The 27,969-nt window shown below is 46.8% G+C and overlaps 1 protein-coding gene across 1 annotated transcript in view; it reads right to left on the minus strand.

Moving 5' to 3' along the window:
- Positions 1-27,969, minus strand: part of OCA2 (OCA2 melanosomal transmembrane protein) — a 279,690-nt gene that overhangs the window by 149,495 nt on the left and 102,226 nt on the right. The window contains exon 14 of the mRNA XM_054974145.1: positions 24,511-24,643. Coding sequence (XP_054830120.1) covers positions 24,511-24,643 — 133 coding nt within the window. The remainder of the gene's footprint in view (positions 1-24,510; positions 24,644-27,969) is intronic.

Consider the following 27,969-nt stretch of genomic DNA (forward strand, 5'->3'; position numbering starts at 1 on the left):
ATGAGGCTTTAAAGTGAACTTTTAAACTGCAACAGTTGGACTATATTGAGAAAAAGATCCGGCAAGAATTTGATTAGAAAAAGGACTAAGTTAAAGAAAGTTATTGAAAAAAATAGATAATTGTTTACCATACCTGTGTTTATAAAGCGATAGCAAGCTGTGAGAAAACTTCTACCATCGCGAGAGCTGCAGTGGAGAGTCGGCAAACAGGAAGTGCGTAACAGCGATAGAGGTGCCTGTGACAGAAGGTCCCCATCGAAGGGCAGGAAGAAGGGAATCGCCATTTTTGAAAAGGGAAGGGCATTGACTTCAACAGGAGCGGAAGTAGGACATCTTGGATTATAAAAAGATTATAGAAAAACCATAGAGAAAAGACGCCCGACATTTTGGATTTTGTAAGTGTCTCTTGTTTATTTTATGAACCGGGACATTTAAATTATTTCAAAGGGATATCAATTTAGACGCCACAGAGCTAAGGAAACGTGCAGACTCGTGGGAGCGAGGTAAATCAAGCCCCACGATGTCGAAGAAAGAGTGGCAAACAGCTATTGAGAATTTGGACAAAAAATTCCTGGAAATGTTAAAGGAACTGAAGGAGACAAAACAGGAGTTGGTGAGAGAAGTTAAAGATGTTAAAGAGACAGTAAAAAACGAATTGGCAGAGGTGAAGAAGGGAATGGAAACAATACAAACCGATTTACAGGCAGTGCAGCAGAAAGTTAATGTTGTGGAAAAAGCGATGGAGAATCTCACAGAGACGCAACGAACAGATATGAGAGTGATAAGGGGGAGAATGGCGGTTGCGGAGAGTAAATATATGGAGAAACAGCTGAGGTTTCGAGGTCTGCCGGAAATAGAGACAAAGACAGCACAAGAACAGGTGACTGAAGTGTTAGCTGAATACCTGGGAAAGGAGGAGGAGGAAGTTGTGGCTATCCTGGATGTTGTGTACCGAATAAACTCCAGATTCGCGGCCCAGAGGAAATTACCAAGGGACGTGATTGTGCAATTCACGACAAGGAATATAAGAGAAATGATAGTGAGTAAACAGTTTCAAGATCCATTGGTAGTCGATGGCAAGACGATTATCATCATGAAGGAGCTACCCAGATCGGTGTTGCTTGATCGGAAAAAATACAAAGTGCTTGTGCAGAATTTGAAGGATATGAAAATAAGATATAGATGGGAATTACCGGAAGGGATATCTTTTGAATTTGGAGGAATGAAAAAGCGCATCAGATCTGAATTTGAGATGGAAAAGTTTATGAGGGACAATGAAAAGGATTTACCAACAACAAGGCTATGAATATGGAGTGTAAAGTTTTATCTTGGAATGTAAATGGACTTAATTCACCCAAAAAGAGAAAAAGTACTTTCCACTGACTAGTAAAACAAAAATGTGACATTGTATGTTTGCAAGAGACCCATATCAGAAATCAGGATGTAAAATATCTCAAAGTGAGTAAGTTGGGCATTGATTTTGTAGTGGCCTCAAAAAAGAAAAAAAAGGGAGTGGTACTATATATTAAAGAGGAGCTACAGCCAAAATTAATGATTAGAGATGTGGAAGCCAGATTTATAGCAGTGGAATGTACATGGAATTTAAAAAAAAGTGTTGGTTATCGGAATTTATGCACCAAACGGTGCCAAAGAGAGCTTCTTTGAGGATTTAAGGAAGCAACTAGATGAACTTACATATGATCAGATAATCCTTGCAGGAGACTTCAATGGAATTACAAATTTGGAACAGGACAAAAAATCAGTAACTGCACAAAAGAAAAGAGGACTTTTGCCAAAGACGTTCTTTGCATTAGTGCAGCAGGAAACTTTGGAAGATGTATGGAGAACGCGGAATCCCACAAGTAGACAGTATACATTTTTCTCCGCAAGACACTCTACTCTATCACGTATTGATATGATCTGGGCCTCAAAGGATTTAGTGCTTTGGACTAAGGATGTTGAAATAATGCCTATGGTAGGCTCAGATCATAATCCAATTATGTGGAAGTTCGGGAAAAGAAATAAGAGGAAAGGATGGAGAATAAATGAGGATTTGCTATAGGAGGGAGAAAATATGGAGATGCTGAGAAGGGAAACTAAGTTCTTCATACAACATAATATGAATCGAGAAGTACCAACCAATAAGGTTTGGGATGCATATAAAGCAGTAATTAGAGGCATACTAATGGATTTAAATGGAAGAGCACGAAAGAAACGAGAGGAGAAGAGACAGGAGATTATGGAGAAAATAAAAGCCAAAGAAATACAACTAAAGAAAAGACCAGGTAAGAAGAAAATTTATCAGGATATTAAAATTTTACAAGAGCAGTTGACGGCAATGAACAATAGAGAATTGGAATGGAATTTGAAAAGAATGAATCAAAAGTTGTTTGAAGGTGCAAATAAACCTGGGAAATATTTGGCATGGCAACTGAAGAAGAGAAAAGAAAAAAAGATAATAAATAAAATATGTGAGGACAATAAAGTGCATCTGGAACAGACTGCCATTAGTAGAGCCTTTTACAAATTTTACGCCAAATTGTATGGGAAAAAAGAAGTGAAAAAAGATTCAATAGCGACATATTTGGGAAAAGTAAAACTCCCAATAATCTCGGAAGACTGGAGAGTTAAATTAAATAGTGAAATAACAGAGGAAGAAATAAAGAAAGCAATACAGTCAACAAATTTGGGAAAAGCGCCAGGGCCTGATGGACTTACAGCAAAATTTTATAAGGTAATGGCCAATGAGCTGGCGCCATTTCTAAAAGAGGTGATCAATGGGGTCTTGAGAGACCAAAGAACTCCAGATACTTGGAGTGAAGCTAATATATCATTGATCCCTAAAGAGGGACAGGACTTGACAAATGTTAAAAATTACAGACCTATTTCTTTACTTAATAATGACTACAAGATCTTTGCGAAGATCTTGGCAGAGAGGCTAAAGGGATGGCTAGCTGAGGCTATTGGGGAAGAACAAGCAGGTTTTCTTCCAAACAGACAAATTAGAGACAATTTAAGGACAGTTATAAATGCTATTGAATACTATGACAGGCGTTGTGATAAAGAGGTTGGGTTCTTCTTTGTAGATGCCGAAAAAGCGTTTGACAATTTGAACTGGGACTTTATGTTTGCAACTATGGAACAGCTACAAATGGGAGAAAGATTCATAAGAGCAGTTAAAGAAATTTACAGAGACCAAAGTGCAGCAATTGTGGTGAATGATGAGGTGACTAAGAAACTGACTATAGGGAAAGGTACAAGACAAGGTTGTCCGTTGTCTCCACTGTTGTTTATTTTGGTATTGGAAATTCTGATGATACAGATCCGAGAAGATGATGCAATCCGTGGAATAAAGATAAAGGACTTTTCCTATAAGGTCAGAGCATTTGCAGATGACATAATGTTAATTGTGGAAGATCCAATTGAAAACATGCCTAAGGTAATAGATAAAATCAAAGAGTTCGGAGACTTGGCAGGTTTTTTTGTAAACAAAAAGAAGTCAAAGATATTGTGTAAAAATATGACTAAACAAAAACAACAGCAACTTATGGAAATAACAGACTGTGAAGTAACAAGCAAGGTAAAATATTTGGGAATCGAACTGACTGCAAAAAACATAGATCTATTTAAGAATAATTATGAGAAATTATGGACTCAAATAGAGCAGGACTTGATTAAGTGGAATAGATTGAAGTTGTCATGGTTGGGAAGAATTGCAGCAGTTAAGATGAATGTTTTGCCAAGAGTGATGTTTTTGTTACAGACAATACCAATTATTCGGGACTCTAAACAATTTGAAAAATGGCAAAGGAAAATATTGGAGTTTGTGTGGGCAGGCAGGAAACCTAGGGTGAAAATGAAAGTGTTGCAGGATGCAAAAGAAAGGGGTGGAATGCAACTGCCCAACCTGAGACTTTACTATGATGCAATCTGTCTGGTATGGCTGAAAGATTGGATGACGCTGGAAAATTGCAAATTGCTGGCCTTAGAGGGATACAAAAAACTGTTTGGATGGCATGCATATTTATGGTATGACAAAGTGAAAGCAGATTCTATGTTTCTACACCACTATATTCGGAGAAGCCTCTTCACAGTTTGGAAGAAATATAAAGATTACCTACAGGAAGGAACTCCCTCCTGGGTGGTTCCATATGAAGTAATTGATTCAAGAACGGTCGATAATAAGCAACAGTGTTTAACGTATAAGGAGATAACTCAAACAGAATTTTCTAAAGCTAGAATAAAGACACAACAAGAGCTGTCCCCAAACTATGATTGGTTTCAATATAGACAAATCAGAGATCTTTATTATTCGGACTGTGCGAAGGGAGGAATAAGAATGGAGAATTCAGAATTAGAGAAAGTAATTCTACAAGGAGATAAAAAAGAAATTTCAAAGGTCTACAAAGTGTTGCTAAAATGGTATACTGAGGATGAGGTAGTTAAAGTGCAAATGGTGAAGTGGGCTATAAACTTTAACAAAGAAATAACAATGGAGGCTTGGGAATACTTGTGGAAAAATACGTTGAAGATTACGACATGCACTAATATTAAAGAGAATGTTTATAAAATGATGTATCGTTGGTATCTGACACCAAAGAAGATAGCGCTAGGGAATTTGAACATGTCTAACAAATGTTGGAAATGTAGAAAACATGAGGGTTCTTTGTACCATATGTGGTGGACTTGTGAGGTAGCTAGGCAGTACTGGGGGGAAATAATAAAAGTAATGAGTGAGATTTTACAATTTCAAGTGAATAAGAACCCAGAACTCCTGCTACTGAACTTGGGAATGCAAGATATGCCAGCACAATACAGGACATTGTTATTCTATATGACAGCAGCAGCTAGACTTTTGTACGCGCAGAAGTGGAAAGTACAAGAGGTGCCAACCATTGAGGATTGGATCTACAAATTGCTGTACATGGCGGAGATGGATAAAATGACAAGAAAATTGAGAGACCTTGACCCAGGGCAGTTTAACAATGACTGGGAGAAGCTGAAACAATATCTGGTGAAAAAATGGGAGGTGGGTGGAGAACTGTGGCAGTTTGAAAATTACTGAAACACAATGGAAGAAGAGGGAAGTGACTATACCGAGGGGGGGAGAGTTGACTGAATAATTCTAGGCAAATATCATATTGGATTATTATATAGGGTATTAGTAGTGCTATTATTATAAGAAATGTAAGGATAAAAACTAAACTAAACATCTTTCTGACGTAAGTAATAGTTGCAAAAGGGTGAATGGATACATATCAGCAGGTGAAATGTGGATATAACAGACTGACTTATGTTAAACGAATATATGAATGGATTACTCTAATTAAATAGCTCTATAACGGAGAAATTAGATAATTATATTGGATATGATATGTAAAAGGAAGTAAGGAGCAACATATATAGAATATAAGTCAAATTGATTGATTTATTATGAATGCATGCAAAGTTTATAGAAGTACTAGAAAATATGTATAAGGTGGGGCAAATTGCTTGTCCCATATCGAAGAGAGTAGAAAGAGTAAAATAGAGTATAGGTGATCAGAATGAATATTATTGAAAGGAATCAGAAATAGCACAAATATGATGGATAAGCTTAGAAGAATTTGAAAGTATATTATAATAAATATAGTAAAGTTCATATGAGTAAAGGGAAAATAGATGAGGGGTTGGAAAACTGTTGGAAGTCAACAAAAGGGGGGGGATGGGAGGGGGTTAGAATTGGAAATTTAAAGGAATGTGAGTGTAAATGATATGATACGATATGTTTCTAATCCAATAAAAATTTTTACAAAAAAAAAAAAAGAATCCCGTGTGTTTCTTCCTCATTTCCCTCTTGAGAGTTACACCACCTCTTTTCCCAGAAAAAAAACCCTGGTGACAATAGAGTACTCTATAACAGTTCTAACAAATTTCCATACGTTATTAATTAAAGAAAAGATTTGGGGTGTATATGAACATCTCTCATAGTGCACAAGATAACCAGTTTTGTGAGCCCATTCTAATTTAAGCAGTTGAACAGCAACATAACACACTCAAAAGTGTGTTAACAAGCAAAGAAATCATAGCAATGGAGAACAGCAAAGTGGTGCTTTTTTATATACATTCAGTGCTTGTTTGATTGGTAATCAGAGGGCAACATGACAGCCACTGAGTTGATTAAAACAGCTGTTTCAAACAATCCACTGAAGGTTATCACAAAACCATGGCAATTAGAGATCGAAAAGACCCATTAAGACATCTTGCACACACTTTGGTTACTTCGCCGAAGCCAAATTACTCAAACTCCCTCTAATGAAATGTTGTTTGATCACCTCTTCTCATCCCATTTCATGGAAAATGTTAATAGAAGTAGTGCTTTCACATTTGCTTTTATTGAGCAGGTACTGATTAGCTTCATCGTGATGTAGCTGCTGCTGATTGTAGAAAAATAACGTCATTTACTAATTATAAGAACTGCTGAATCTGACGATTATGGGTGAGAGAGTCCCATACATGCCTGAACTAATTTGAGACCAAATGTACTTGATTTTTTGAAGGGCTGCAAAATTTTGGCAATTTAAATATAACATCTATGGAAGGATGGTTGTGTTATTTTAAATAACAGCACATCATACATCTTATTTCAATCAAAAACCTCAAATCAGAGCGGGGGGGGGGGAGTCAGCTTTGCAGGGTAATGTGCTTGCAGATGAGCACACTCAGAATTATGGGACTGAGGCCTCAATCCCAAACATCTGAGAGCTGCTTCTCACAATACTGTTGTACCAGATACAGTTACTGAACCACAAAACGTAGATTAGGCACATAATATGAACACAGCAATCACAGTTCTTCACATTAAAATATACAAAGAGCAGCAACCAATGCAGCATTCCTCCCACAACATCTAGAGTTGCCAATGTTCAGTAGGTTTGCCAGGTCCCATTACCAGGAAACCAGGGTGGGGGGAACCTGGTGGAGAGGTCACTTTTCTTCTGCCTTGCACACCATTTCGCTAAATCCTAAAGAATCTGTCCTTGTGAGACTCCATCACTTCCAGTTTAAACCTGAAGTGACATCATCAAGGAGGCAGCTGAACATACATGACAATTTCCTCATACCTCCCCAGGACAACCAGCTGAGCAGTGCCAGGGGGTGGCAGGGGGGGTGGCAGGCAACCCTGGCTTCCAGGTTAGATCTGAAGAGCTCCCAGAATTACAACTGATCTTCAGGCTAAAGAGATGAGTTACCCTGGAGAAAATGCCTGCTTTGGAGGGTGGACTTTGGAGGATTGGCAATCTTACCAAAAGGCACCCTCTATATCCCCACCCCCACTGGACTCCTGCTGGTTGCCAGGCCACGCCAGGCCTAATAACACCTACCAGTACCACATAACATGCAATCTGGATGTACATCCAATTCACATAGCCCTTTTATAAAAAGATTAGAAGGACCCTGGAAATCTGAGCAGATGTATGTGTGTATATCTGCCACACCTTCTACCATCTTTAAGGGTGTGCAAGGACTGTTTAACCCATTATCCCACTTCGATGGAATAGGAAATTGTGTGAACTGGCCCCCCGGAGTGGTCAGTTTTTAAAGTATGCTGTAAAATATTGACTCTCTATTATCAAAATTATCCCCACGGTCAAAAACTCATTTTTTTAAGGATACAAGTAGAAGGGTTTGGAAGGCATTCACTGGAAGAGATGATCTCCTCATCTTCATTTGTAAAGGAATAGTAATGGAAGGTTAACTATGAAGGTAAAATTTACTGATGGTTTCAAAGCACAGGAAATCAGCATAAAATTCTATACAGTATTTTCAGAATCCTTATAATCATCTCAATGACCCCTTGAAAAATAAAGTGGCACATATTGTTGGAGAAATTTCCATAATTATTCTCAAAATGAATCTGATACATTGGCATAAAGATATTGCATCATGCGAGACATCCACAGCCTTAATAACTTTGGCCAGACCAGAACCAGAGTTAAGATAAGTTTGAATAAAATATGTTTGAAGATATGACTTATGTGGAAAATGACACATTTACAGTTCAAGGTCTAGCTGAAATCCAGGTCAGCACTGCAATCTGTGAAGAAATCAGGTGAGCAGATGGTGGGTAGAGCAAAGATTTTGGAGGAGCTAAGGATTCAGAGGGATCCAGGTAGGAGTAAGGATCAGAAATGGAAGATAGCATATGGAAGCAGCTTGGTAGGAACTTGTATCATAGACAACTAGTCCTTGTCTGGAAATCGATCTGTCTGATGGAGCCTGAATTTTAATGTGTTAATAAGGTTTTTATTGTATTTTAACAGTGTATTTGTTGGAAGCCACCCTGAGCCCTCTTGCGGGAAGGGTGGGGTATAAGTTGAATGAAACAAACAAACCATGTTTATATTCATATCAAGAAATAGTGTTAAATTTGCTGGCAGCTGCTAGAATGACATATGCATGATATTAGACATCCTGCTACATCCAGGTTAAAAGTAGTTGGTTGAGCAAAGTGTGAGATGTTATAAAAATGGTGAAAGTAACTGTACTACAGCATTAGAGAAGAATTCTGTCCTGAAAAATGTCAAAATCTCAAAGGGTAGTTAATCATCTGAGTGAATGCGTGCCCTGGAACAAAACTTCATGACAGTCAATGTATTTGAAGCTTTCTCCACAGTATACCACTGTTACCAGAACTGCTCTTTATTATAATGGGGAATTAGCTATAGCAGTCTGTAACTAAATATTAAGCGCGGATCATAACCTATGTTTACGGAGGTCCCGATCCCAGACACTCTAGTGAAAAAGAGGCAGACAACAAATAAGTTCCAAACACGTGTATTGAGTGTAGCGTAAGCCTAGCTTGCACAATCATACAAGGAACACACAAGATCTAGGAAATACAGAGTAGGAAATACAGAGACGTTCGCATTAGCTGGTTCCCAACGATGATGGGGGGGAATACTCACTTATCCTGGAGCGAAGCAGAGACACAGCAGCGAGGGTGGCCCAATGCCAGCACTGGGACCACAGACGGACAGCAAGGAAGTCTGGATAGGAATGGCCGAGGCACCGAGTGGTCTGGGAGACCAGCTTAAATACCCCAAAACGTACCCTGGGGCTGGTGCTGTACTTGGTGGTTCTCACAGTTTAAAACAAAGGGTCTAATGGGCTACTGAATGGCTTGGATGGGCCACTTTGGTAATCAGATTGTGATAAGTGACACCTCAGGAAGAGGGGACAAAAGAGGGAGGGGGAAATCCAAGTGGGCTGAAAGGATGTTCCAGCGGACAGGGCTTGTCCTGATGTCATCAGCTTCTGGAATGCGGAGGTTTCTTTGAGATGCATTCTCTAAGTGCTTGGGATGGTCAGCACTTAGTTCTTCTCCGGGGCAGCTCCTAAGATATGCAGAGCGGGGCAAGGGGCTCTCGCTGCGGACGTGGTGTGCCCGCTTCGCCGAAATGGCTTCTCAAAGCAGTCTTCTTCCCAGGGTTTTCTGGCTGCCTGAGAACATGGATGCCGGCTGGGCATAGCTGGGGCTGGTTAGCAGGTTGCCCGGTAGCGAGGGCAAGCTCGGCGACCGGCTCGCGGGAGGCTCCAGGCGGGAACTGACCAGGGAGCGCCTAGCCAGGCTCGCTGGAGGTTTCCCCGGCAGGCGCCCGGCTGCTAGCAGCGGCTTGGGCCCATATGAGGCAGACTTCCATGGAGGCAGGGGAAACAACACTTTAAAACACAGTCCAAAGCAGGGAACAGGCACGGTCCGTGGCAGATGGCAATGCAGGCACGGGGCACACTTGTAACACAGTCCAAACGCACACTAGGAAGTCCAGATACAGGTCAGGGCAGGGCTGCCCAGAAAGAGAGTCCTTTGTGCAGTCACCCAAACATGGAGTCAGTAAACTACACAGTCTATTGCAGCAGCAAGATAATTGACACGCAGGCAGGAAACTGACACGTGTATCAGAACACACACGTGCAAAGCAATCTTTGATGTAGCAGTGAAACAGCAATGCAGGAAACTTTAACACAGTTCATGGCAGGCCTTAAAGCAGGGGAGGGGGCCTACTTGGCAACAATTCCCCCCCTCGGAGACCCCGTGACGTCAGGCGCGTGGGTCTCCGAACTTGACTTCAAAGGCGAGGTGGTCGGCAATGTCCGGTGGTCGAGCTTCGAGCGAGGAAGGAGTGGGAAGGGAAGGGGGAGGAGGCGTCACTCAAAAATTTAGTTTGGAGAACCACCTAACCGAATAAGTGCAATTTAGATCAGCCAATGGGCTGCAGGTCTCTGGGTTCACACCAGGGGGTGTGCTAAGTGCAATCGTCAGAATAAATAGCAATAATTCATAGCAATAGTAATTCATAGTAATAGGCAGCAATGATCGATTCATGCATATAAACAACAACAATTCATGTTTGGGTACATTGATCAATTCATGGCGGGAGGTAATTCATATGGAATTCATGATGGGTTAAAAGCACTAAAAACCAGGGGCAATTAATATACATGGATCAATTCATAGGCATAAGATTTAAAAGCAAAGACAATTCATGGTTCAATTCATGAATGTAGGATTAAAAGCAATTCATACAAGGTAAAGTGAAATGTGCAAGCAAGGCATAGACCAATTCATCAAGGGTTGAACAATTCATAGATTGAACAATTCATAGATAATTAAAACCATAAATACATAAATACATAGGATTAAAAGCAATGATTCGGGAGGTTAAAACCAATAAAAGCAGCAAGAGTAGAAGCAAGTGCGTGGAAATAATTCATGAGGGGTAAGCGGCGGAAGGGCTCATAGGGGACAGAAAAATAAACTCTGCAATTAAAAGACCAACTCATATAGTCAGATTAAAACCAAATTCATCGAGCTTAAAATCAGAAATAAAATAACCTTTAAAAGAGACCGTTCAGTAGGGGTCCCGGTTAAAACCAAATTCATAAAATAATAGATATGCTAGAATTACCTCGGCGGAGGGAGTCAGGTTAAAAAGGCAATTCCTAAGGTTAAAATCAAATTCATAGGGATAAAGTTAATGGGGGGTGATAAAAAGGGTCCCAGTTCATGGGAAGATCATGGGCGCACTTGCGATAGATAGAGGGAGGGGCTAGTTCGGGGCTAAATTCATGGGAGTTAAAATTCATAAGAAGCAATGGCAAGAAATTCATAAGACCATAGAGTAACAAAGATCACAGACGGCTCAGTCCGCAGTACAGCTGCTGGACTGGGTTGCATATACACAAGAACAAGCAAACTTAGTCCATGTGCTCCAAAACACACTTCCACCCCCCCTTGCTGTCTGCGTCAATCTGCAGAGCAGGGTCGGTTGGGCGGCGAGAAGGGCTTCAGACACACAGTTCTAGTCCTCATGGCGGTGGCGTTGCTGGCGGTCGTTTGGAGAAGGGCCGTGGGCTGGGAGGCAGAGAAATATGTCCCCCCCTAGTCCACAAGAGGGCCTCGGAGCGGTGTCCGGCAGCAGAGCGTCCATGGGGCTGGTTCAGGATCCGTACACATAATCATAACAACACAAGCATAGTTCATACCAGCACAAGCAATAAAACAAACAAGGGTTAAAGGAAGGCGCCAAGAATAACCATTAGGGCAGAAGAAGGTCGGGGTTATAGTGATCCAAGCGGTGAGACAGCTGGAGTTGCTGGAGCTGTCGGCGGCTCCAACAGCCCAAATAAAGCAGTGAGGCACACAACAAAACTTGGAAAACCAAAATAACAACGATCGGGTGCAGAGCCAAATTGTAAATTCCAGTGGCAGTGGGGCTCCAGCCAAAGAGGGTTTCCCACCACGAGTGCTCACCGGTGGTCTTAATCCGCTGGACAAGATCCAAAATCTCCTTTCCGTTGTGGGACACAACCAAAGCAGTGGTATCCCCGTCCCTCTGGATGCTCTGGAGGGTGCGGTGGAGCTGCGGGTGGGTCAGGAGCTCGTGAATTAATTCCAGACCGATGCCAAGGGGAATGGGCTTCACATGTCGATAGATGGAGGGTGCCACCAGGATCTCTTCTTGGGTCCAGACCGGTACCGTGTAGGTGAAGTCGCAGGCTGCTACCGAAGACAGGTTGCAAAAGCAGCGATTGACTCCCGGGATCACGGGCTTCAGCTGGAACGAGTTCAGGATCACGAAGTCACAGGCCGTTCGCACGCAGGCACATCCTTTCCCAAGGTAGACGACAGCGGAGCTGTTCTCCCGGACCACCTCAAAAGAGCACTCGTTGAGGGCGTCGACTTGCGGGGCTACACAGGGGTGATGAGGTGCAAAGGCTTGGTCCTGGCAAATGAAGCCGGTCTGGTCTCGATGCTGGCACCCTTGGAGGCTGACGAGCTGCCATCCGGTCGGGGTGAAGCGGGCCCAATGGTCGGGGTGTCTGGCGTAGAGGACGTCGGTGTCGCTGACTTGGAGTCCCAGAGGCACGACTGGATACACATGGAATGACTCGTGCGCACTGGCCGTTAATAAAAATAGTTTAAGCTCCTGGGTGGTCGGTGAGAATGAGGAATTTACAAGAGACCACCAGGATTCAAGCTCCAGTTCTATAGGTGACAATTTGGGCGTAATCAATCTTTTAATTTCCAGGGGCAAGTGCCCGTCCGTGGCTTGCCGAATTAGCCCCATGGCCACAGCCTGATTTAATTGTTGGGCTTGCATACATGCCATGGCTATTGACATGTTGCGTTCCAAAGACTGTGTTCCTTTGAGCAGCAGAGAAAAATCTCTTTCAATTTGACTCTCCCAGTTAACTAAAATGGAGCTGATCTCGTGTTGCCCATTCGAAATGGAATTTAGAGACTGCACCACCGGTTTACCTAAGTCGGAGATGCTAGTCGTGACATGGGCAAACTTATTAGCGAGAGTCTCAATGTTGACCGAATCCATGATTGCTAAGCCTCCGGCTGCAGGAGCAGTCCAGTCGGCAATGCTTCGTCTGGCACGCGAGAGAGAGGGGGAGGGATTGATCCACAGTTGTAGCCATGCATTCCAACCCTTGCTACCGGCCTCCAGATAGGGAGCGCACTGCGGCAGCCTCTGGGTTACATTTAGCTCAGCTAAGTCGATGCGGATCTCTTTTAAAGACATTTGCGGGCGGACTAGAACTCTCTCTCGAATGTCAGTCTTCAAAACATGGGAGCCCACTATATGCGTGCCGCCTTGGCTTAATTGTTCATTGCTAGCAATCAAAGGGTCAATTTGGATGGTGTGGGTCTCCTGGGTCCGGATCAGCAGGGAATAATTGCCTGGTTCGTGAGTCAAATTTACAAAGAGCAGCCCAAGCCGGTGAAATTTCTCTACTAGGGGCTTGGTTTGGCATTCGGGCGTCTGTTGAACCAGTATCCAATCGGGTGGGCCATGTTTGGCTAGGTCTTCCTCTTTTACAATCCAGGTCAGGTTCTCCCAGCGCTCTATAGCAAAGGAGAGAACTGCGCCTGAAGGGGGCGTGATAGTGACTGATGCAGATTCAATGGTAGTAGTGCCTAGTAGGATGGTCATTCTAAAGGGGTCTCCTGCCTTCCATACTGCGGCCGACACTAAGATAACTTCACAGTATGGTCCGAAAGCCTCAGTGACAAATGGCGAGGTTTCGAAGTTGGCAGGGGTGGTATATTTGTCTACCACCGGGACTGCGGTGGGGGCTGGCCTGATACGGGGAAGAAACATACATGGAATCGGAGCAAGTGGTGAAACTGTATCCGTGGGCGAGTAGCAGACTAATTCTTGAGACAGAGTTTTTACTCCCACACATAAAATAACAAGTTCTGGGGGTCGGATCCACTGCTCTTCGCAACTGCGGAAGTTAGTGCGATCCGTAGGGGTGGTCATGTTAATCTGCTGCACAACTTTGCAGACCATCATTTCATTCCCTGCTAGGGTATTGATACATCTCCAATGGGGGTGGGGCATTAATTTGGACGGGCGTCCCTCTATTAGGGTGCCTGCCAGCACGAGCAAACACAGAGTAGCCAGGTGCCTCATCTCCTGGCCTTCCTTTTCCTTTTGTGGTGAAAAGATCCTGGGGAGATCTGCGGATATAAGTACAGGTTCCCTGAGTTTATTGCAGCAAAATAAATGAAGTGAAGTAGGGAAAAAGAAAAAAGGGGGGGGCGTTTTTCTGCCAGCACTATTATTAGGTGGGGCTCGAACGAGAAGTCCCGGAGCACTAAGCGAGCCTTCCAGCTTGTTGCTCTGGGGAACTCCTGTGCGGGGGCTTCTTCCTAAAGCATGTATATTTCAGAGGGTAAACGTCTTTACGTCGGGCAAGGGTCGGCTGTACGTCAGGCGGGATTATGCAAACTCGCCCCAGGGGTCCCTGGGTGTCTGGACTATGTGGCCTTCAGGTGCCCCTTGCTCGGTGGCGGGCTGTTTTTATTTTGCGGGCTGAGAGCTATCTGTCCGGCTCGGCCTGGCCTTGCCGTTTTGAAAAGGAAAGAAAACTAAAGAGCGGTATCCAGTAGCTATAAGGGTTGCTGCAGACGGGGGCCCTCGCTTTAATTTTCAAAAATAGGCCTTCGTCATATATTTGCAGGACTAGCAATTTTTGGAGGGACTCCCTCGGGAGGCCCCATTTTCTGGTTTAAAAAAAAGGGTACACCGGGCAAAACGAAAAATACACTGAGCACCAAAAAGAAAAATACACTGAGCAAGAAGCATACGGGTGTGGGGTGCTTTTAGGTTGCCCTTACTTGGGGTGCCTGGCAGGGCTTCATTATAACTTCAATATGTCTCCCCCCCTTCTTTTCCCTTGTACGGTACGGGCAAGGGAAAAGATTTCAGTACGTGGGGCGAGCGGCTGCTGGCGGAAAGGGCCGAGGTGGAGCCGAAGGTGCTCGGCAGCGTTTATCGAAAAGCGGCGGAGACGGCCGAGATCTGCCGGCGCCACTGGGTCTGGGTTATTCGGGGGTCATCTTGGCGCGGGGGATCCTGGCTATGTAAATGAGGCACGCTGCCCCTTGTGCGTAGCGAACGCACCTCAATAACATATTCCAGAGGTAACATATTTACAAAATACTGGCGGGTCTTTTACCTTTGCACTAAAGCGTATGGACTGGTGGCGCCGTATAGCAACTCACCATGACGAATATGAACATTAGTAAAAGAGGGATATTGGGCTATTTGGGGATCCTTTTCCAGGGGAGGCACGGCCCTCAAAGCCAAAGCCGACCATCATGCGAAAGCGTGGGTCTGGCAGGTGAGACCCCGAATCTACGTAGATGCGGGATCTTCACCAGCACGGCGGGTGAAATGTTTTCAAACAAAGAAATCACCTTTTTTGGTGGTTTCAACGTTGGAAGACTACATTCACTTTTGGGCTAAAGCCTCTCCAAACACTTTCACACACAGCAAATCTCTTTTGCCTGTGCAATTTTTTCCCGAACATGCGGCTTACAATCCAATTAAGAATCACTCTCGGTGGTGGTCCTATTTGGCTTTGGTTGCCGTGTCTTCCCCAAGGGTCCCAACTGTGGGGCCCGCCTAATGAAGTTAAAGAATAGAACTGGAAAAACTTTTGACATTCACACCTATATCTACATATTCTACTGTTTCTTTTATACTAAGGCTAAAAAGGTCTGGTCTAAGGGGACACAGGGTATCTCTGGCCCAGGGTGAAGGGATATCTGGCGAATCACTGGGCAGAGGGGGGCTGGGCTGGTGGCGGCTCCCCCAGGATCATACACAGGAGGGGCAGTTTGCAGCGGCTTCCCTTTCCATTCTTTTAACTGAGAGGCGTGAAAGTATTTTAACCAAGTGCCTCCTGTCTTTCTCTGGATAGCTACCTGATAGACGGCTGGGGAGACTCTTTTCGTGATGGGGACTGGGCCCTGCCATTTGGCTGCTAGTGAATGTGCCTTTTGCGAGAACTTCCTGTACAGAACGAGCTGTCCTTCCTCCCACTGCCTGGGGTTCCTGACCCATCCTAATTTGCGGTCCATATCTTTCTGAGCGGTGCCCAACTTCTGGGCCACTTGCATGTGGACAGCGTGTATGGATGAGAGCAGATCCTGGACCCAGGCGTCATTAATCACTACGGGCTGCATATCAGAAGGGAGCTGCGTATCTAGCCAGAAGGCTTCCGGGAGCTGCATTCTTCGCCCTGTCATTACCATATGGGGGGTGAGCCCGTGAACTGCGGTGGTGCCTCTGATGGCCATTAGGATTATGGGGAGTTTTTCATCCCAGTCTCTCCCGGAGGAGCGAACCATTTTGCGGAGAGCCTCCTTGAGGGTCCGGTTGGTTCTTTCTATGGCGCCCGAGGCTTGAGGGTGGCCGGCTATGTGGAAGCGCTGCTGGATGCCTAGCGCCTTGCAAAGCTCCTGGGTGACTTCTCCGATGAAGTGTGAGCCTAAATCGGAGTCCATGACTCTCACGATGCCCCATCTTGAAAAGACATTGTTGAACAATAGTTTGGCTGTGGTGGCTGCATTGTTGCGCTTGCACGGAAACGCTTCGACCCATTTGCTAAAGGGGTCTATGACAGTGAGACAGTAGCGATTGCCGCGTGGAGTGGGGGGAAGGGGGCCGATAAAGTCAATCTGTATGCGAGCCCAGGGTCCGTCAATTCTCTGATGCTGGAAGGGAGCTCTAGGTCCGGTGGGGTCTGCATTGACCATAGCGCAGGACAGACAGTTGTCTACCCATTGCGCTACCTCGGTGCGCATGCCAGGCCACCATCCAACCTCTTTTACCCTTTCCAGAGTCAGGTCCTTGCCTCGGTGTCCCTGCTCGTGGACAAACTGAATTAAGTCAGCCCTAACTTCCAATGGCACTACCCAGTGGCGCTCGCCGGCTGCATCCACTGCCCAAACTATGCCTTCCTCTTCTCGGATCATTAGTCTTCCTGTCTGATCTCTTCCTGCGGTTAGGAGGTCAGCTACTTCTGGGTCAGATAGCTGTAGTTGCGCTAGGTCTAGTGTTCCCGTAGTTCCCTGAGCCTGGCTGCGGGCTTGTGCGCGGGTGGTGACAGGGTGTAAGGGGCAATCGGTAGCTGGTTCCGGTAGGGGAGCATTTTCAGTGGCGGCTGCCTTGGCTGCGAGGTCTGCCTGGTCATTCCAATAAGCGGTCTCTGAGTTTGTCTTCTGGTGTCCCTTGACATGGGTAACCTGCGTTGGGCCTGAGCGGGACTGAAGGAGTGCTGCTACTTGCTGCCATAGCTGTAGGTGGGCTACGGGTTTCCCATCACTTGCTCTCCACCCCTGATTCTGCCACACCGGGAGCCAGACCGTGGCGGCTTTGGCCGTCCAATCCGAGTCTGTGTAAATGGCAAGCGGGCTTTCTGGGGGCTCAAACTCAAGCACTGCCAGAAGCGCTTGCACCTCAGCCGCTTGGCTGGAATGGGGGCGGGCTGGACCTTTGAGAGTATGGGCGTCGCTCACTCGCACGGCGCCGTAGCCTGTCCGGGGGGAGCCTCCAACGTGGAAGGAGGAGCCGTCACAGAACCAGCATGTGAAGCCGTTCTGTCGGGCTTCCTCTAGCGGGACTCCCCAAGTGACTGGCCAGACAACCTGCGGTGGCGGGTCCAGGGGGCACTCGTGCTCGGTTCCAGTTACTAACAGGCCATAGGGGGCTGGTGGCTCGGTGGCTTCCCTTTTAAATTCTACTCCGCGGTTGACTAGGGCCAGGGTCCACTGCGCTATGCGGGCGTTTGAGACTTGTCCATCTTGTATTTTTCCCGACAGGATATATTTGAGAGGCGTGTGAGTGGTTTGAACTATTGTGCGTGACCCTCCTATGATAAATTCCCAATGGGTCAGACTCCAAACTAGAGCGAGGCAAGTCTTTTCGCATGGGCTAAACTTGGTCTCTACTGAAGTTAGATTGCGAGAGGCATAGGCTACTACTCTAGCGGTTCCCGCTTGCTGCTGGGTGAGCGTGGCTCCTATGCTCTTGTCTGACACTGCTAACTGAATAAAGAACGGCTGGGTGACATCTGGATGGGCTAGGGCCGGGGCTGCGGCCAGACTGCGCTTCAGCTCGGCTAAGGCTGTCTGTTGCTCCGGTCCCCACTCCCAGGGAGTGTTCTTCTTGAGGAGAGCATAAAGGGGGCGAGCCTTGTCTGCAAAGGACTCGATGAAGTCTCGGGAAAAGTTAAAAGTTCCTAGAAGGGCTCTGAGGGAGGGGACATCGGTGGGTGCTGGCAGCTTGGAAATGACCTCCATTCGCTGGGCATCCGGGGTGCGACCCTCGGGTCCCAGGGTCAGACCCAGGTACTTGACGCTGGTCTGAACCAATTGGGCCTTTTCCCTGCTAGCCTTGAACCCAGTCTCGCGGAGGAGTTCCAGGACTTCCCTGGTGATTTGGCGGGCTAATTCTTCCGTGGGGGCGTGGACTAAAATGTCATCCACGTAGCTCAGTACATGGGGCCTCGAGGAGGGTTGGAGGCGTTCCCACATCTGGACTACATGGGCATGACAGATACTGGGGCTGGAGTGGAATCCCTGGGGTGTCCGTTTGAATGCGTATTGCTGGCCGCGGAAAGTGAACGCGAACTTGTACCAGCAAGACTCATGCAACCGGATGGAGTGGAAAGCGTTGGCCAGGTCTATGACCGAGTAGAACCGGGACCCAGCGGCAATGGCCGTTAGGATCTCATTGTACTTGGCCACAACCGGGGCCACTGGAGGGGTGGTGGCATTCAGGGCACGGAAGTCGACCGTCATTCTCCAGGTCACTCCATCTGCTTTTAGAACTGGCCACAATGGGGCGTTGCAGATGGACTGCATCGGGAGTATGACGTCCCACTCAAGGAGTCCTTCTATAGTTTTGGCTATCCCTGCCTCAGCTTCCGCTGGGTACTTGTACTGTCGTTGAGGAGGGGGGTCCTTTCCTTCAATCAGGACGCAGGCGCCCTTCACTATCCCACACTCGGCCTTGTCTGTCACCCACACTTCGGGAAAGTCCTGAACCCAGGGGTCTCCTGTGATGGGGGCGAGAGGAAGGGGGGCCTTAAGGGCTGCACATCGATGGACTGCATTGACAAAGTCTGGGCCTCCTGGGATGCGCCACAGGAGCCCATTTGCTAGGTCAATGGTCAGTCCCTCGGCACGGAAAAATGGCATGCCCAAAAGTCCGTCATCTTCTCCCCGGTTTGCGCATGCCGAAATCCGGGTGGCCAGGTTCCCAACGGAGAGGGGGATATCCTGCCAGACCGGGGATTCCTGCATGCCGCCTCCAAAACCGGCGAGTTGCATGGTTGTGGGGGTCTGGGTGCCCTTCGTGACTAAGGTGGGCCGGAGTATATTAAGTGAAGCCCCGGTATCTATGAGGAGAGTGGCAGGCTTCTTCTTTTCCCCGGGAGTCCCGATCCCTGCCTTTACTGTCGGTCTCCCCCATGTGTCCGGCTTTAGTTTGGCAACTATGCCCACGGAGGGAGACTGGGACTCGGGGCAACCCTATTCTGATCCTGCACACTGGTCGGTGGAAGCGGAGCTTCCTCTAAAGGGGTTGTTGGAGCTCGGTCGTTCCCGGACCGCAGCTATCGGGGGACTCGAGAAGGGAGGGTCTGGCGGTAAAGGGGGCGCTGACGGAGGTACTGGGGGCTGTTGCTGGTCTTCCCACTCCATGATCGCCTTCATTAGAACGGACGTGGGCTTCCCATCGAATAGCTCCATGTTCGCTCCAATGTTTTTGAGGCGCATCCATAGTTCCCAACGGAGGGAGTCCCTGGACTGGGGCGTGCTGCCGCGGTCCCGGTAGCCCTCGTGGTCGCCCTGCGATGCTCCCCAAGCGTTAGACTGATCTGGAGGCGGGTAGACCTGATGATTGTACGGGTGTGATGCTCGCGAGTGAGAAGGGGCTAGGGGCGCCTCCTGTAATCGGGGCTCGTGGGGTCCTTGCTGGGAGGAAGAGCCGTAACTCGGGGTGGGCGCAAAGGAAACTCCCGGGCGGTAGTCCCTTGGTCCTCTTCCCCGGTTAAAGCTACTGCTCCTTCCCCTCAGGATCCCTCCCCTTGCCTCCGGGTACGGGCTGCGTCCCTGCGGTCGGTATTGAGAGTGGGGGCCATGATTGGCATAGGTGACTGCACTTATCGGCTCGCTCTCCTTTCTACGAGAGGCCGGGGACTTCACATGGCGGATGGCGCCGGTCTCTCGCAACAGGCCAGCAATGCTCCTGATGCGGGATTCCAGCTCTCCCCATGTAATGCTCCCGGGCTCTACTCCTGCTAGGGCCAGGCGGGTGGTGCTGTTGAGTCCATCTATGACTGCCCTCCTAAACTCTAAGTCGTCGAAGTCCGGCATGTCGCTCAAGTCTAAGTCTACCTCGTCTGCTAGTTCGGCTAGGAGCTGTTTCCTGGCTAAATATGCCTCTGGATCCTCTCCGGGTTTTTGAGACTCTGCAATATACAGGGCTTTTAAACTCTTGGTGGGCCACAGGAAGGCGCACAACTCTTTCATGGCACCATACTGACTGCGAGTGGCTAGTCTCCGGTTAGAAATATATGCGTTGAGAGAGGTGACTATTTCGGGGCTGGCACAATGGCGAGCCAGCTGAGCTACATCGGAGCCACTGGCGGAGGGTTGGGACATGGTCACGTGAGCAAACCATTGTATAGCTGAGTCTCGGTTCAGGGGTCCCATTCGATCCGCTATGGCTTGGAGCTCATCGGGCCTCCAATTGCGGGTCTCCTTAACTATTCGGTCTGTCTTCCTGCCATCATCGTCTGTGGTGACAATTTCTTTGGTAGCTATCGGATGGAGGGGCTGTGGAGCTTCCTCGGGCTGGGACGAAGGGGGTGACCAGCTGTCGGTACTACCTTCGGGGAGGGCCAAGAGGGCTGCGGGATGCACGGCTGAGATTACGGCCTGCTGCATTCCCAGGTGCTGCTTTAGGGCCTCTAGCTCCCTCTTACAAGCGGAGTGGTCCGCCGAAGCTACCTTGGAGTGATTGTGCTCTGCCATGAACTGGGCGGCATGGGTTAGTTTAGCGATTCTTTCCTGTCCCTCGATTATTGCATGCTCAGCCATATCGGCACGAGCGGTGGCCGCCTCAGCCTTGTGCTGGGCGTCCTGAAGGGCAGTGGTTAATCCTTGTTTTTCCAATATGAAATTGACGCGTTCAGCGCGCCACTCAACTGCTTTCTCCTCATGGTCTCTCTCCTGCTCGGCTAGTTTGGCCCTGAGACTCTGGATTTCTAGATGCAGGGCGTCCTGTTCTCTCTTTGCTTTTTCCTCTAGCTCCTTCCTTTCTTTGTCTTGGGCCAATCTGAGCCTCTCTATTTCCTGCTCACTATCTTCCTGCGCAATATGTAATTTATTTATCAGGGACACGCTGTCCTGTAAGGCAGTAAAAAGTGCCCAAGCTCCGTATCTGTCCTTCTTGCTCGACTTGGGTTTCTCTTTGTCACAAAAATCTTGGAAGGCACTTCTAACTATCTGGAGTGGGTCGGGTCCCTTGAAGGAACCGGCTTCCCAAGGGCAATCTCCCTTCTTAACTAGCCACTTCTCCAGGCGGGGCACGGTGGGGTTTGCCCGGTACATTTTTACTTTCGTTTAAGGCTGACCTCGGGGGAGGTTAAAGAGTAGGTCAGCGACACCAGGGGTGGGGCGATTAAAGCTGCTCAAGGGTTTTAACAACTTCTTCCTCTCTATGTTCCTTTTGGGAGGTTTATCCTTCCCTCGGGTCCTCAAGGGTTTTTACCAGGGGGTTTTAAGGTTCTACTTTTAGGTTCACAAGGGTATTTTTAAGGGTTCTACGCTCGGTTCTTCTCCACCGGGGGAGAAGGGAAAATTCCTATTCCCGTTTCAAGCTTGCCTACAAGCCACGGGACCAGGAAAAGTTTACTGGCTCAGAAGGTGCTCTCAAGCTCTCTCAGCCCAAGAACCAAAAACGCTCAGTGCTTCCAAGCCTCTGCTCAGAAGCCAAAGCTCAGGGGTCTCCCAAGCCTATACTCGGAAACTGCAATTAGGGGGGTCTCCCAAGCCTCTGCTCAGAAAACCAAAAAGTGTTCCCAAGCCTCTGCTCAGGCAACCAGAAATGCTTCCAAGCCTCTGCTCAGAAGCTGCAAATGCTCTCAAGCTCTCTGCCCAAGAACTAAACTCAAAGTGTCCCCAGGCCTCGCGCTCAGAGACAAACGATTAAACTGTCTCCAAGCCTCGACCAAAAGACTAAATGCGCTCAAGGACTGCCTCTGCAAGTCCTCAAGCAAAAGTGCCCAGGAGTAAAGCTTACTGTACTCCCAAGCGAGGTGCGCTCAAGAGTTCTAACAACTCCCAAGCAAAAGTGTGCCCAAGAGTCCCACTGACTCCCAAGCGAGGTGCGCTCACGAGTCTGACTTAAAACTCGCAAGCGGAAAGGCGCCCAAGAGTCTACCTTAAAACTCTTAAGCACGGTGCGGCTGGCTGCCGCGGGGCTTCAGGAACCTGGCTTTAGATTCCCAAAGCTAAACTGACTGAACAAACGGACTATCGATCCCTTCACGTTTCCTCCGGAGCGGGGATTGAAGCCTAAGTGCTGGCAGGAACGGGGGTTTGGACGGGCTTAGGAGAGACGGGGGAGGGCGGAAAAGAGTTTTATATGTGCTGCTTCAGGATATATATATGCGTATATATCTAGAGCCTACTTCTGGGATCCCACCCACATAGACGCGTTTAGGCGGCCCGGAAGGTGGCCAGGAACTTCACCAGTTCAGAGGTCCTCACCCACAGTACACCGGTTATAACGGCTGGAGGGCCTCGCGGTGCACCACAAAAGGCAAGTAGTCCAAAGCTGGCTGAAGGAGGAAATGGGGAAAAGCCAACCCACAAGATAGGAAATGCTCGCTAGAGCCACACACACTCACACTTTTAATTCCCTGAGCTAAATTGCGCTCTTTACACTGAGGTCTGGAAAATTTTCCTCTAAGTCAGTTCGCTGAAGACACGCGTGTCGACTCACGTGCGTTCACACGAACTGGGTTATGCCCGCATTCTCCACCAGTAAACTGTTACCAGAACTGCTCTTTATTATAATGGGGAATTAGCTATAGCAGTCTGTAACTAAATATTAAGCGCGGATCATAACCTATGTTTACGGAGGTCCCGATCCCAGACACTCTAGTGAAAAAGAGGCAGACAACAAATAAGTTCCAAACACGTGTATTGAGTGTAGCGTAAGCCTAGCTTGCACAATCATACAAGGAACACACAAGATCTAGGAAATACAGAGTAGGAAATACAGAGACGTTCGCATTAGCTGGTTCCCAACGATGATGGGGGGGAATACTCACTTATCCTGGAGCGAAGCAGAGACACAGCAGCGAGGGTGGCCCAATGCCAGCACTGGGACCACAGACGGACAGCAAGGAAGTCTGGATAGGAATGGCCGAGGCACCGAGTGGTCTGGGAGACCAGCTTAAATACCCCAAAACGTACCCTGGGGCTGGTGCTGTACTTGGTGGTTCTCACAGTTTAAAACAAAGGGTCTAATGGGCTACTGAATGGCTTGGATGGGCCACTTTGGTAATCAGATTGTGATAAGTGACACCTCAGGAAGAGGGGACAAAAGAGGGAGGGGGAAATCCAAGTGGGCTGAAAGGATGTTCCAGCGGACAGGGCTTGTCCTGATGTCATCAGCTTCTGGAATGCGGAGGTTTCTTTGAGATGCATTCTCTAAGTGCTTGGGATGGTCAGCACTTAGTTCTTCTCCGGGGCAGCTCCTAAGATATGCAGAGCGGGGCGAGGGGCTCTCGCTGCGGACGTGGTGTGCCCGCTTCGCCGAAATGGCTTCTCAAAGCAGTCTTCTTCCCAGGGTTTTCTGGCTGCCTGAGAACATGGATGCCGGCTGGGCATAGCTGGGGCTGGTTAGCAGGTTGCCCGGTAGCGAGGGCAAGCTCGGCGACCGGCTCGCGGGAGGCTCCAGGCGGGAACTGACCAGGGAGCGCCTAGCCAGGCTCGCTGGAGGTTTCCCCGGCAGGCGCCCGGCTGCTAGCAGCGGCTTGGGCCCATATGAGGCAGACTTCCATGGAGGCAGGGGAAACAACACTTTAAAACACAGTCCAAAGCAGGGAACAGGCACGGTCCGTGGCAGATGGCAATGCAGGCACGGGGCACACTTGTAACACAGTCCAAACGCACACTAGGAAGTCCAGATACAGGTCAGGGCAGGGCTGCCCAGAAAGAGAGTCCTTTGTGCAGTCACCCAAACATGGAGTCAGTAAACTACACAGTCTATTGCAGCAGCAAGATAATTGACACGCAGGCAGGAAACTGACACGTGTATCAGAACACACACGTGCAAAGCAATCTTTGATGTAGCAGTGAAACAGCAATGCAGGAAACTTTAACACAGTTCATGGCAGGCCTTAAAGCAGGGGAGGGGGCCTACTTGGCAACACCACATTCTGCCAATAACAAATCTCAAAACTGAACAGTTCAATAAGTGAAACTAAAGCCTTCAGGACTAAATGAAAGGGGGGGGGGACATTAAACTATTATCACTGAGGGAATGATGGGATTTGACAACAGTTCCAATCCATAACATAAAAATACTCTTTAGCGCTCATTTTTATGTCCAACTATGAATCACAAAATTTCATACATAAACTTACCAACAATTTCACTTGGCTCTTTGTTGTAAAGCTTTTTGTTCCAGTAGAGAAGCCGCAGGAAAGGAAAGGAAACCAGAAGCACAAGACAAATTCCCACAAACATATGTCCTGTAAATGCTGCAAAATCCAGTCCCTGGGAGAGCAGAAGGGGAAAGACAGTGTCATCATCAGTGCCAAGCCGCACTTCCAACCCACAATAGCATAAAGGTATCCATGTTGTCTCCAGGTCACAGTCCAGTCAAAATTAAGAGTGTTAAAGTTAAGCACATGCATCACTCTCGCCCATTAAAATCAATAGCTTACAGCAGCTTAACTTTGACTATCATATCTTTAGGTCTTCATCACTGCGGGCAGAAGCTTAATTAACATTATGGAATTTTCATTTGTTTTCAACCAAGTTTAGCAATTTTTTTTAAAAAATTGGAATCTCAACACCATATCTGCTTTATTTGTTTTTTGCAAGGTTATTTTAAAAAACCTGGATTGGAATTCTGTATGGTTACGGTGTCAGAAGGTTAGTAAAATTAAGCAAATATATTGATTCTGCTTATAAGAATTTACAATTGATATTTGGGGAAGAAAGACCTTTTTCCTGAAACCTTCCCTGCAGAAATGAAAATCTGACAGCACACAAAAAAATGCCGAAGAAAGAAGATTCAGTTAAACATTCATCGTGTCTAGCTCTTAACAACCTGCCTTGAGACTCAGCAAGCAAGTTGGGCTATAAAGGAAACAAATAAATAAATCTGTACTAGGAAAAGGAAAATACAGAGGCCACATCACGAAACCCATATTGCCAAGTCTGAAATCTTTTGAAATTTTATAAGAAAGTATTGAAACTATAATATTATTATATTGCTATACAATTATAACAATATTTGTAACTTGTTCTTTGAATTCCCATCTTTCATTATTTTAAAAAGTTTCTAGCCCCTCCCATTGCAGAGATATGCCATTCCCCTTATATCTCCACAAAGGATGAGGCTAGAGACTTACTCTTTTTTATAAAAGCTGAGAATTAAGAGAACTTGCTACATCTGTTGTTGATATAAAGCTAATCTAGTGTTAATTTAAAAAAAAATAAAAGGCTCTCAATGGCTGCGGGAGGAGATGGATGCTACAGGGACAAAGTCAGGGAAAATAACTGCCACATAGGTAGGGATGCCAGCCCCCTGTAGGGAGGAAAGAGCAGTAAGGGAGGCTAGGAGACATTGGAGCATACAGCAACATGGTGCTCACATATGCTCCAGAGGCCCCAGTGATGAACTTCTGGTTGAAAATGATAAAATGCTACATTTCCAGCCAATTTTGGCCCCCTGAGACCCAGTAGCTTCCAGTTTTCAACCAGCAGTGACATCATCAAGGCCTCCAGAGCATGCATGCAAGGAGGCTAAATCAGGGGTCCTTCCTACATTCTGACACCAGTCCCTTGCTATGAAGGTAAGGGGAGCTGGCAACCCTACACCTAGGTGGGCAAATACGAATTTTCCTACCCACATAGCAGCCATCCAGGCTTTACTTTGATCTTTCCCAAAATTTTGGAGCAAAGCAGGTTTGAGAAAGATCTGAGAAAAATGGAGAAACCCCAGGAGGGATAAGAATGCACAATGATGTGATGGCCTTAAAACAGAGAGAGAGAACATGTGGAGTAGACAAATAAAATAAGTTTTGAAGAAATCTCTTCAGCTCGGATACTGTACCTTACTGGTGCTTGCCAACTACTGTTTTCTGTTGTAGATGTGGCCCTCTGCTATGGAACATCTTCTTCTGGTTCTAGGTATTTCTTACTCACACAAGTGTGTTTCAGTGAGCAGAAAGCACCTAGTGCCAGAGAAATGCATTCTACAGTAAGGGTGTGAGATCCAGCTTTCTGAACAGACTTTTATAGGCAAATTTATGCCAGTTCAGCTTCAGGCACCTTGTTCAGGGGGCACTTTGGTTCTGGGGCAATTCCATTGCTTCATTCTGGTTCTGTGGGGCTTTCTCTTGACCAGTGGCTGCCTTGCCCCTGTGTGTTTTTGCCTGAGAACAAGCTTGGATTTTTTTCCCACCAGCTGAAACACAGGACAGTGGCTGGGGGCAGCTTATTCAGGGGTCCATAGAATTGGACTCCAGCATCCAATCTTCCTGAAACTTGAAGGGGTCTTTAGTGAACAATCAAACATAATTCTTCTGCAAATTTGGAGAGGTTTGCTTGAAAAATACCACCCAAGCCCCCCAGATAGTTTTCCCCATAGGGTATAATGGCTGGATACATCCGGGATTCTCTAATCTTGCTGAACCGGACTAAAGAATCTTACCCAGATTTCAAGGATACTGGATTTTTTTGATATCCCAGAATTCCAAATCCATATTTTGTGGGTGGGTGGGTGCACACGCATGTGCACACACCCCTATTCCACAGTGGAGGATCCACCTCCATAAGAGCTATGCAGACAGATGCAAGGCATATGATCCAAGCCATACTGCTTAAGTTCAGGAGTGACTGTGTATTAGGGAAGGAGACAACAACTCAAAGATATTATGCGCTGAAAAACAGGGATCTCAGGAAACCATGAGCATTGGAAACATCGTCTTGGATAAAGGAGAAACCAATGTGAAAGTAGGAGTGAGACAAAGGCTCAAATGAGGACTAGAAACAGGAATGGCTATGCAGTGTTGGCAGGAGAGTATGGTAGGCAAGAAGAAGACTGGGATATAAGAGATATAGATAGCTGAATCTCTGGTCTGGACTTGGTCAAAGTAACTGATACTTTCAGAATTACATAGAATGGGAATTTTATACTGATTTGTGTCCTGAATCATAGAATCATAGAATTGCAAGGTACCTTACAGACCATCTAGTCCAATGCCCTGCCCAGTGCAAGAACAGCCTAAAGCATCCCTTCATTCTCTGAAGACTGCCAATGAGAGGGAACCCATCATAACGCTAGGCAGCCAAGTTTTTCCTAATGTCCAGCCAATATCTTCCATCTTGAAGTTTAAACCCATTGTATCCTCTGTTGCCAACAGGAACACTCCCTTCCCTCCCTAAGTATCCTTTTAAATACTTGAAGAAAGCAATCGTGGCTTCCCTCAACCTCTTCTCCAAACTGACCATTCCCAACTCCCTCAGTATTTCCACGTAGGGCTTGGTCTCCAGGCCCCTGATCATCCTGGTTGCTCTCCTCTGCACCCATTCCAATTTAGCCACATCTTTTTTGAAATAAGGCCTCCAGAACTGTACACAGTACTCCAGGTACTCCAGTACTCCAGGTGGGGCCTGACCAATGTGGTATATAGTGAGACAATGGCATCCAGTGATTTGGATGTTTTGCCTTTGTTGATACACCTCAAGATTGCACTTGCCTTTTTTTGCTGCTGCATCACACTGACTGCTCATACTTAGCTTCCCATCCACCTGTATTCCAAGATCTTGTTCATACACACTGCTACCCAGAAGTTTATTCCTCATCCAGT

This window comes from Eublepharis macularius, chromosome 3 (assembly GCF_028583425.1).
Source record: "Eublepharis macularius isolate TG4126 chromosome 3, MPM_Emac_v1.0, whole genome shotgun sequence".
Classification (NCBI taxonomy): Eukaryota; Metazoa; Chordata; class Lepidosauria; order Squamata; family Eublepharidae; genus Eublepharis; species Eublepharis macularius.